Source organism: Chrysochloris asiatica, unplaced genomic scaffold (assembly GCF_000296735.1).
Source record: "Chrysochloris asiatica unplaced genomic scaffold, ChrAsi1.0 scaffold00038, whole genome shotgun sequence".
Lineage (NCBI taxonomy): Eukaryota > Metazoa > Chordata > Mammalia > Afrosoricida > Chrysochloridae > Chrysochloris > Chrysochloris asiatica.
This window is the reverse complement of record NW_006408556.1, coordinates 7,830,973-7,841,456: the sequence shown is the minus strand read 5'-3', so window position 1 is coordinate 7,841,456 and position 10,484 is coordinate 7,830,973. Positions and strand designations below refer to the sequence as shown.

The window sequence follows — 10,484 nt, the reverse complement described above, 5'->3', positions numbered from 1 at the left end:
TAGCTGTGTAATAAATTTTGCAATTAGGGAGTGAAAGGTTTCCAACCTTATCCTTCTTCTTAAACAGTGCTTTGCTTATCCTGGGTCACTTTCCTTTCTATGTAAAGTTTGTAATAATTTTTCCCATCTCTTTGAAATTACTAGTTCTATTTTGTAAGTAACTTTTTATTTTTTCCTGAGCTACTCTTAGAATTTTTTCCTTGTCTTTGGTTTTGAGAAGTTTGACTATAGTATATCTTGGTGATTTTCTTTTGGGGTCTCTCATGTTTGCAGTTTATTTAACTTCATGAATTACTGTCTTCTAGTCTTTCACGATAATGAGGAAATTTTTTTCCAACAGTTCTTGGACATTTTTCTCAATTTTTATTTTTGTTTTTTTTAAACCTCTTCCTGTTCTGGAGTTTCAGTCACATGTGATTATTCCTACTGATAATGTCCCACATAAAGATCAGGCTTTCTTCTGATTTTTTTTTTTTTTTTTTTCATTCCTTTTTCTGATTATTCCCCTAGCAGATGAACAATAAAAGATTTGTCTTCAAATTCAGTAATTTGGCCTTCTATTGATTCATTGATATTTCTTTGCCCTTTCAACATACTATTTCCAGTTTTTTCATATTAATCTTCTCAATTTCTAATTGCTGTTTTTGTGTGGTTCCTAATTTTTGTTTTCTTTTGTCAGTTTGTTCTGGTAGTGTGTTTTGGAATTCCTATATAAAGTTTTTCAGAGTTTGCCTTGCTTTTCTTTATCTTTTCTCTCAATCCATTGATGGTACATAAATATCCTTCTTTTTCATTCCTTATGAAGTAGTTGTAATACAATTTCTGGTATTTTCTAACCCTGTATTTGGTCATGTGTTTGAGACACTCTGTCTTCTTCTTCGTATAACCTGAGATGATCTGTTCTCTCCAAGATACTGTGGTATCATATTTATGTTTAATTGATGGTTGTATATTCGTGTGTTTTGAGGCGCTCACCATCTGTCTCCTGGTGTAAAGGATAGAGACTGGCCATGTTCCCATTTTGCAGATGAAATGTCTGTTATATACTCCAGCCAACCTTCACAACTGTATATTTGGCTCTCTGCTTGTCACTGTGTGAAGTTAGTCTGCATTGTCTTTGCCTCTGCTGTTTAGAAGGGTTCTATCAAAATCAGTCCTAGTCACCAATGGGCAAGGACACCTTAGTTGATGATACTGCTGTAGGCTTCTAAGTGGGTCCACTACATACATCCTGGCTCCTCAGCCGATACATCAGGTGGCACCCCATCTCTCTCCCACCACACAAGTCTCTGAGGGCAGGGGCCTCCCTTGGTGGACACAGCTCGTGGGGCCCAGCTGTCTGTAGGTGGAATATACCATCTGACCAGGCAAATGATTGTGCTTTCTTTCACAGATCCTGGCAGTCGGTAACTTTCGAAAGACAGCCTGCTTCCTTCATCCGAATTGTTGGAACACACAACACAGCAAATGAGGTAAGGGTCTCTCTTCATGAGAGGGGCTGTGATACTTCGCGGTGTCCAGGTAACTGCTACATGTCGAGTTAAGTGGAACTGTTTGTTCTACTTGCTAATGGCCTGTTGTTCAGACAGCTTGGTACAGAAGAAAGTCCTGCTCCTGCACAGTGGGGATATCATTATCATTTCTGGATGTTTCTTCAGTAGCAAATGAAAGCCAACCCCTATTGCTTTGCTGATTCCAGCTCTCCTTGGAATCGGAGACCACAGAGACCTTGAGAGGTCAAACACCTGTCCTTCATCTCTGTGTTAAGTCCTCTACCCTCCCAGGTGAAAACTATTGCAGAAGTCCCTTGGCCCTCTGAGCAGGGTGTTTAAAGACCCCCATCCCCATAGGTGGTGGCTGTGGCACACAGTTGGTGGGTTTTCGGTCTACTCAGTTCTGTGTTGGGCTGCACATAAATGTTTATGAGTGAATTACTTCCTTCCAAGCCTGGACCCTGAGAGGCAGGAAATAATTCCACTGGGAAGTGCTGTTTGTGGATATTCCTTCATCTTTAGTTCTAATGAGGAAGTAGTAGGCCCCACCCACCCCCTGCTCTTGGCAAACCCCATGGTACCTTGGTCTTGGCGGCAGTCAGGTGACTTGTTCAATCCTCAGACCTGCCTTGCTGTTCTCTCTGGCACAGAAGTGACTCCAGGGTATTTATTCTCTGGGTTCTTCTGGACCAGAAAGGGAAAAACAATGTCACAGTGAGTAGAAAGGCCATATAGTTGTTTGTACAGACCAAGGAAGGCACTTTTGAGTGTGAAGGAGGCCCCTGTTAATAATGGTACTGGAGGACAGGTGGAACCCAAACCTGTGCCCAGCAGGCCGAGGCGTGTGACCACTTCTCATCATGGGCTCACAGATGGCTCTCAGGATTCACTCACACCACTGAGGATGAGAATGGCATCTGCTTCAAAGTTGTGTTTAAAAAAAAAGATTAATCCATAGATTAGTTATTGACCTATTTGTTCTTCATGTGAGTCTTTCATAAGCAGTTGTGCTGGGGGGTTGGTGTCTACTAGCAGATGGCCATGCTGTTGACTTTGGTTGGCTCATCGGTTGTGAAAAGACAGTCCTACTGGATTTAGTGTATATTCCTGAAGCATGGTTAGATAGGAGGCATGAGGAAGGGTAAGACTGAAATCCAAAAGGTAAATGAAAAGAATAAGGATAGAAACACTGCTGCAGCTTCAAGTTCACAGGCCACTTCTCATCTACGCAGGGCCAGCTTCTTGGGCATGGCTTTTAAAGTTCTGTAGTCACCATCTTCAAATTCTTGCTAATTTGGTCTTTAAATTGGGTTTTTATGTGTGAAGCCCCATGGGAGAATGGTGCCTGTGCCTGGGGTTTGGCACCTTAGCTCACATGACGTCACACCTCTTGCTGCCTCCTCATCACCTTCCCAGAATGGACTCTCTGCCACATGCCCACCTCTATCTAGCCTGGTTCAGGGACGGTCAGCTTCCAGTGGGAGCACAGGCAGAGCCAGGTGCCTGAGGAAGGTCTGTGCTTACCCAGAGAGTGTTCTCTGGCCCCAGGGAGCCAACATTAAATAGCAGGTGGAAACCACTACAACAGGTTAAGAGGGGTTGGTTGCAGAAGATAAGAAACACTTTTTCCTGCACTTTGCACACAGGCTCCTCATTCCCACTCCGCTCTGTACCGCTCCCGCATACAATATACCTAGCCCTAGGTCCATACATTGTATTTCTCTAATTAGAAGTCTCATGGAGGTCTTTCTGATACTTAAAAATTTAGTTTTTAAAGTGAAAATATTGTGATAATTTATATTAATTTCACCTTTTTATTTATTTAGAATCAAAGGAATTCACACCCACAGTGTTTCTCGTAGACAAAAGCTTTTAAAGGAAAGCTTGAGACTGTTTTCCTGACCTCCTGAAAAACAGAAAACCAGAAACCTGAAAATTATAAAAGCAAACCAGTGGGTATTTTTTTAAAGCCCCAAATCTAAGAATTTGAAACATCAGGTCATAAAAGCATTTTTCTCTCTTTTGTTCTGATGTAACACAAGTAAGTTTCAATCTGCATTTTTATTAGATTTGATCTACAAAGGAAGTATCACATTTTTTTCTATTTTGTCAACAAATCCCAATTTTTCCTCCACTTGAACTGCTTCCAATTATGCACACAGGGTAATCAGACAGCATTGCGGCCAGGGCACCCGCTTGTACAGCACAGGTTTATTCCAAACAAAGCATGTTTGAACATGCCTCTCTGAGCAGTGGGTAGCTGCAGACAAGTTCTCCTAGACATGCACTTGTCTGAGTCTCTTTTGGGTGTCTTCCAACACAGGTCCAATCACAACATTGGCTTCCAGTCAGGAACTGCTAGGCGGCCAGTTCAACTCAACATAGGGAGGTCAGCTCAAGAGCTTATGGCAACTGGTTGTGGAAACTCCAAAGTAGGGGTCATCTTGACAGATGTTTTCAAGAGACATCTGTGAGAAAAAGGCCTAGAAAGTTGTGCTGAGGATTGTTTTTTTTTCTTTTTTTCCCCATCTCAACAATGTACCTGCTAATCTTCAAGGGTAGCAAAAGCTGTCCAAGGAGAATTTCTTTAGGAAACCTTATTCCAGCCACCCTACAGCCCCAATCTTCCCCCTTCAGATTTCTTTTTGCTTACGAAAGTAATAAAACATTTAAAAGGGGCAGGTTTTGAGTCCCTTGAAGATGCCCAAAATGTGGTTCTTTAATGGTGTAAACTGAAGACCATGGAATTCTTTGGGGAAGGGTTATAAAGATTGAAACACTACCTTCAGAACTGTAAACATAGATGGAGATTATGCTGAGAAACAGTAGCTTCACGCTTTTATATTTTTGCTTAATAAAGGTTTCTGTGATTTTGTAGTAATACTTTTTGACTTACCCTTCATATATTATGAAATTGGAAAACAACAATTGAAATTTTAAATGAAAATTAAAATTTTTATTCATAATTACTTGTTTCTTAGGTAATGCATAAAAAAAGATTTGTTTTTTTTTTTTACTTCCTACATGGGGTTCTGAAATTGTATGTTATGATGAAAGGCGTTTTCGAGTCACAAAATGTTGAGCAGTTCCTTGGTAAGTCTGGCCAGGGTTTACTGAGCCCTGTTCTCAGCACCAACTAAGTGACCAGGGGGTGGGGTGGGGAATTGGACACTTTATTTCAAAAGGAACTTTAGAAGCCGCATAATCTCCCATTGCAGAGCTCTGAAGTTGGAGTATAAGGTGTTTCTCTCTGTGGTTAAATTCCCCAAAAATATCTATGCAAGGGGTCCCAGCCATTTTGTTAGATACTGGACCAGCCCATTTGAATAGATTGATTGATCTGTTACATGTGGCTGATAAGCAGCTTGGTCAACTGCCTTATTGAATCGCTTATTGGTTAGAAAAAAGTCCCAATGGGGCGGGTAGCGTCTAACGTCATAAACTAATCATGAACAGCATCATTAGTCAGGATCCATAAACTAATTCTTAGAGGACGCAAGAAGGCACAAAAAAGGTCGTATTTTACTTGTTAAGTGTCATCGAGTTGTTTCCGACTCCTAGCAACCCTGAATAGAATTTCCAATGAGCTGCTGGTGGGTTTGAACCATTGAGCTTGTTTGTAGATAGCATTTCAGTGCTTATCCTACAGCATAAATTTTACTGTTGTTGTTAAGTCCTGTTGAATTGGTTCCAAATCACAGCAACCCATAGGGTTTCAGAGGCTTTAAATCTTTGGTGTGGCACTGCAGGTTAATGCTCTGGACTGAAAGGTCGGTTTGAACTGCAAGGTTGGCAATTCAAGCTCACTAGCCGCTTCTCGGAAACTCTATACAGGGTTGCTGTGAGAACTAACTTGAAGGCACTTAACAACGACAACAAATCTTTCTCCCACAGAGCAGCTGGTGGGCTCGAACCTCGGACCTCATGGTTTACAGTCCATTGCTTATCATATGGAGCCACTGCACTCCCTGAATTTTACTAGACAAAATATAACAAACCTTCAGAGTGGTCTTCATGGGTTCCAGCACATTCAATTCGTTCTGTCACTTGGAAAAACAAGTCTGTTGAGTACGGTGAGAATGTATATAAGTCAGCATGGCAGAGTTTGGAGGTGTGAAGGAGTGGGTTTATAGAAATGGAAGGAGGGTGACTCAGGCTTGCTGGGTAGGACTCTTGGGAGAGAGTGTGATGGGCAGACTGGCTGCTCCCTGCTTCATGTGCAGGTAGAAGTTGAGGAGCAGAGACTGACAGTGAGGTCAGGAAACCCAACAAGACTGACGAAACCCACAGGTGTGCTGTCTTCATCATGGGAGCCAGACTGTGCTCTCAGAAAGGGTCAGGGAGCCTCTACTTCTCAAAGACAGGTGGGTGGAGGGAACAGGGGGTTCCCCAGTCTTTCACTGCTTGCCTGCCAAACATCATTGTTGTTGTTAGTGGCCATCGAGTTGGCGCCAACTCAGGGTGACTTTATGTGTAACAGAAGGAAGTGCTGCCTTGGGCCATCCTCACAATCACTGTTTAAACCTTTTGCACCTGTTCCGGACCTACTAGTCTTCATTTTACACCCAAGACCTGTTTCCCTTTATGTGTACCCAAAGACCTTTTGCTAATTCAAGGAGCATCGATGGAGTTGGTTTTTAGCATAGAAAGGTGAAACAGAAAACCAATGAAAATAGAAATGTAGGTGAATAAACTCTTGGGCCACATCTCCCAGGAAAGTCTATTGTAAATAGGCAGGGGCTGCCCTATCAGGGCAGGGAGAGTCAGAGCAGGTGCTGACAAGGAAGTGTATCTTGTGTGTGGGAGAAGCAGTCAGAAGAGTTAGTGGTTGAGCTGTTGTAACAAAAGGCGGTAAATGGCCTGGACAGAGTGGACGTGGCCAGAGCTGCCGGCCTTTTCGAGTCCCTAATTAGGTTCTCCCCTCCAGAAGCAGGTGGGTTGGCAGGTGTTGGACAGTGGCAATGAGACACTTCCCAGCCTCCAAGCAACCCTGCTGCCATTAGGGTAGCAGAGGGTGGGACACAGTGGCAAGAGAAAGCCGGGCTTCCTAGCTAAACCCACTCGGATTTCTCCCCTACTGTCGGTGTGTGTCTGTCTTTCTTCAGTTGCCTCAGCTGCCTACATCTAAGAGGCTCAGCCTCTGTCTGCTGCATGTTAATGCCCTCGTCCCTTTACGGCCGGCTTTCAGGTGATAGCAGTCTCTGCAGCTTGTGGAGGTTCAGATTTCTTGATCACCTGTTTTGGCACGCTTCTGATTTCCTGCGGCATTTCATCCCGCTCCTTTGGGAAGTGTATGTCTGCTACTGGCATCTGTCTCTCATCTTCCTTTGTGAGCTCCACCGCAATGAATTCGTTTAATTTTTTAGCTATGTTTACGATTCTGTCAATGAATTCCCCTAATACTTCCCTCTTAAAGACCCCACCATTTTTTCCAGTGACCTCCTGTTCCTTGTGTACTTGGCAGCAACCTCTGTAATTTATCTTCACTTCTTTTAATATGTGCCTTTCATTTGCCACCAGTGTACGACTGCTGTCCTCTGCTCCTGCCTCTCCTGCTCTGTGTGCACCATCATCACACACCCCGTTTCTCTCCTTTACCCTTGGGCACTGCCCGTGCCCTCTTGTGCCCACTCCAGGTGTTCTTTGTCTTCTCAGCCTGTCACTAGATGGCAGGCGTAGGTTGGTTTGTCTTTCAGCACACACAGTCTCCCATCTGCTCTCCTTCAGTTGTTTTCATTCATCCAATTCTTGCTCCCATGTCTGTTTCCAGAAAGGTCTGTCTTCTCTGGTACTTCTTCAGCCACTTTATGGTGGTCTCGTCTCCAACTGGCAAGCTGCCTCTGCTGCTTACAGCTCCTCTGAGCACTTGGGAGGCAGACATTGCGCCTCTTCCTCCTGCTCTCTCGTCTGAAACTGGGCCTTGTCAGGAGCACCGCAAAAGCCAATCTCTTGATTCTCTGGTGGGTCTCAGGTTTCAACTCCAGTGACTGTGCCACAGAGCCTTCTGTTCTGCGGAGGCACCTCTCCCAGAGCTCTTCGCGGTCTTTCCCCTCATCATCTGTTATTAATTCATACTAGGAGTAGGCTAATTAATGAAAGTAGGCACATACCTAGGTCCTTAAAGAAATTAGGCTGGCTCTAAGTAAGGTCTTGTATGAGGACCCATGGAAGTCAGCCAGTAGTATTAAAAGAAAGAAAAGCTCTGTTTGCTTCTTTTTATGGTTTTTATGAAAACCTGAGTTTGAAGGAAAATTGTGGAGTGAGGGAGCTCAGGGGCACAAACAGCCCCAGGGGTTAAAAGGAACTGAAGGAAAAATGAACTCTCTGCAGTGTAGAGACAGGGCTCCTGCTTACGAGAACCTACATTAAGCTTTTGCCAAGTCAATATCAGAAACCGAGGGTGGTGTTGACAGTCTCTGGGCGCTCTCAGGGCTACATCTTACTGACTGAATTGATGTTTTTGAGGAGAGAGGCTGTGAGGCTGTGTCTTATTCTCGTTGTAGCCCCTGCACCTGGCGTGGTATGTGCTCCCACATAAACATAGAGTGCCTGGTGGCCAAATGAATCATTCAGTCTGTCCCCCTTCAGTTCTTCTTACAGCAGTCAATCCAATGGAGGAATAAAGGAAAAAATTTAATGACCCCTCTTTTCATCATTGATGTTGTTGTTAAGTGCCATCAAGTCAGTTCTGACCCATAGCAACCCTATATAGGGTTTCCAGTGAGCAACTGGTGAGCTTGTACTGCTGACCTTGCAGATCAAACTGACTTTGCAGTCCAGTGCATTAACCCACTGCATCACAAGGCAGAGTTTCTGTCATTATGTTCAAGGCATCATTTCTTGAAGCAGAAACCAGTTTTGTAAGTAGGAAATTATAGCTAATATTGTAATATCTCCTAGCTTAAAACCAGTTGCCCTCACTTCTGTATCAGGGTAGACGTGTGCTTCATAATGTTTTCAGGGGCTGAGGTTTAGGAAGTAGACTGCAGGCCCTTTTTTATTTCTCTGACACACCTCTGAGTTGAATCAAACCTCCAACGTTTTTTTGGTTAATGGCCAAGAGCGTAACTGTTGTACACCTCTCCTCTCTGAGCTTAAAACAGAAACACCAATGTCATGGAGTTGATTCCAATTGATAGTGACCTTAAAGGACGGAGTAGGACTGTTCCTTAGGGCTGTAAATCTTTAAGGACGCAAACTGCCTCATTGTTCTCCCATCGAAAACTGCTGCCTTTGCAGTGAGCAGTCAAATACCCAATCGACAGTGCCATCAGGGCGCCTTAGTACAGTGATACAGTTAGTATTTATTGAGCACTTACTATGTGCCAGCTCCTATCCTAAACTCTTCACTTTCACCTGTGGAATAAGTTCTAGTCTGACCTTCATTATAAATATGAGCAAATTCAGTACCAATAACTGGCAAAGATGTGGAACAATGGCCAATTTTCATCCCGTGCTGTGGGAGTATAAATTGTTAAAATTACTTGGAGAAGCGTTTGGTATTCCTCCTAACATTGAATGTGTTCACACTTACATATGACTAAGCATTTAATGTGTGTGGCTAGTCCCTAAAGAAACTTTTTTACAGAATCAAGAAAGAATATTCACAATAGCATTGTTCATATAGACTCAAACAGGAATCCACTCTAAAGTCCATCCACAGAAGAATAGATAAATAAAGCCAGCCAGGCTGCGCTGCCTCTCAAAACAGGTGCAAAAAGTAGTAAAGCCACAGATCTGAGCCTGTCTCTGCCCTGACCCAGCGGTCTGCAGCAGCAGCTGATGAGCGGATGGTTCCTTTGGGCACGCTTTGTGCACCCACCCATACTAGATTCTAGGAGAAAAACCGAGGAAGGCCTCATCTCTTCAAGGGATTGCCGCTTCATTGCCTGATAGAAATCAACCCACACGAAAAGCAACTTAACTCTATGTGACATTTCAAATCACCATGCCAGGTCGATGGTGGAGACGGAGGTGCAGTGGAGCGAGGAACAGCAATGGTGTGGAGGGTGGGTAGGTGGGTGTGGGGCTGGTCCTGAGGAGGAGGCAGTTTCCTCAGTGTTAAGTGGAACAAGTGACCCTGGCCTCCTGGGTTTGGGTGAGCTGAGTGAGAGGGTGCCATGGAGGGAGTTGTAGGTGGACTCTGAGAACCACACTGCATGGCATTGGTTGCCGCATGGAGAACAGCAGTCAGACTGTGACTTGCCTCAGGAGAGTCTGCCCGAGCGGTGCCAGCAGGACCAAAAGTCTACAAGCGGCTGCTTGAGCTGCCCTCAAGAACCACTCAGTGTGGGCCTGGGAGTGAGGCAGAATTTATTTACAGGTTTCTGACAGACCAGTGAGTGGCTGTGGGCTTCCAATGCCATCCTTGTTCCCATAGCAACATGTGGCTCTAGAGGGGAAGAAAGAAATCAGGAAAACAGGCTCTGTAAAAAATAAATACTCATTCCTGTTTTGGCGATAATTAGCTCCCCTGTTTTCCCCCCTGGGTCTGCTGGTGCCCTCTCTGGTTCGCTGAGAACTGACCCCTTCCAGCATTCTCTGGTGATCTCAACCAAGCCCATAAGTTATATTTCAAAGAGTCCAGTGTTGACTACCAAGGGCCTGAATTCCCAGTTGGGCATCAAACATCCCAGTGACGGTGCTGCAGAGGGACACAGAACAAGTGGAAGGCAAGCTATCCCTCTACAAGCTCGCCATCTGAAGAGACCGTCCCGGCCTCAGAAATCCCACTTGTATCAGTAAGAGTGAACTTGACTCTCCCAGGGTTTCAGGCCTAGTGATGGGAAACGGGGCGCATACAAATAAGACCTGCTGAGGAACAGAAGTAGCTGAAGCACAACTGGGTTTCAGTTGGCACCTGGGCAGGTGACGTGGGGGTTGGGGGGCAGGGAAAGGTGCCCAGCCAGAGAGAAGGTCAGCACAGAAGTAGGAGAGGCTGGGGCAAGAGGACAGTTAGGCCCTTCAGGCAACTTGATACATGCTGAGTTT

At 44.6% G+C, this 10,484-nt stretch overlaps 1 protein-coding gene across 1 annotated transcript in view; it reads left to right on the top strand.

Moving 5' to 3' along the window:
* Positions 1 to 10,484, top strand: part of BTBD9 (BTB (POZ) domain containing 9) — a 537,095-nt gene that overhangs the window by 501,559 nt on the left and 25,052 nt on the right. Inside the window, exon 9 of the mRNA XM_006860426.1 lies at positions 1,394 to 1,472. Within this exon, the coding sequence (XP_006860488.1) occupies positions 1,394 to 1,472 (79 nt within the window). The remainder of the gene's footprint in view (positions 1 to 1,393; positions 1,473 to 10,484) is intronic.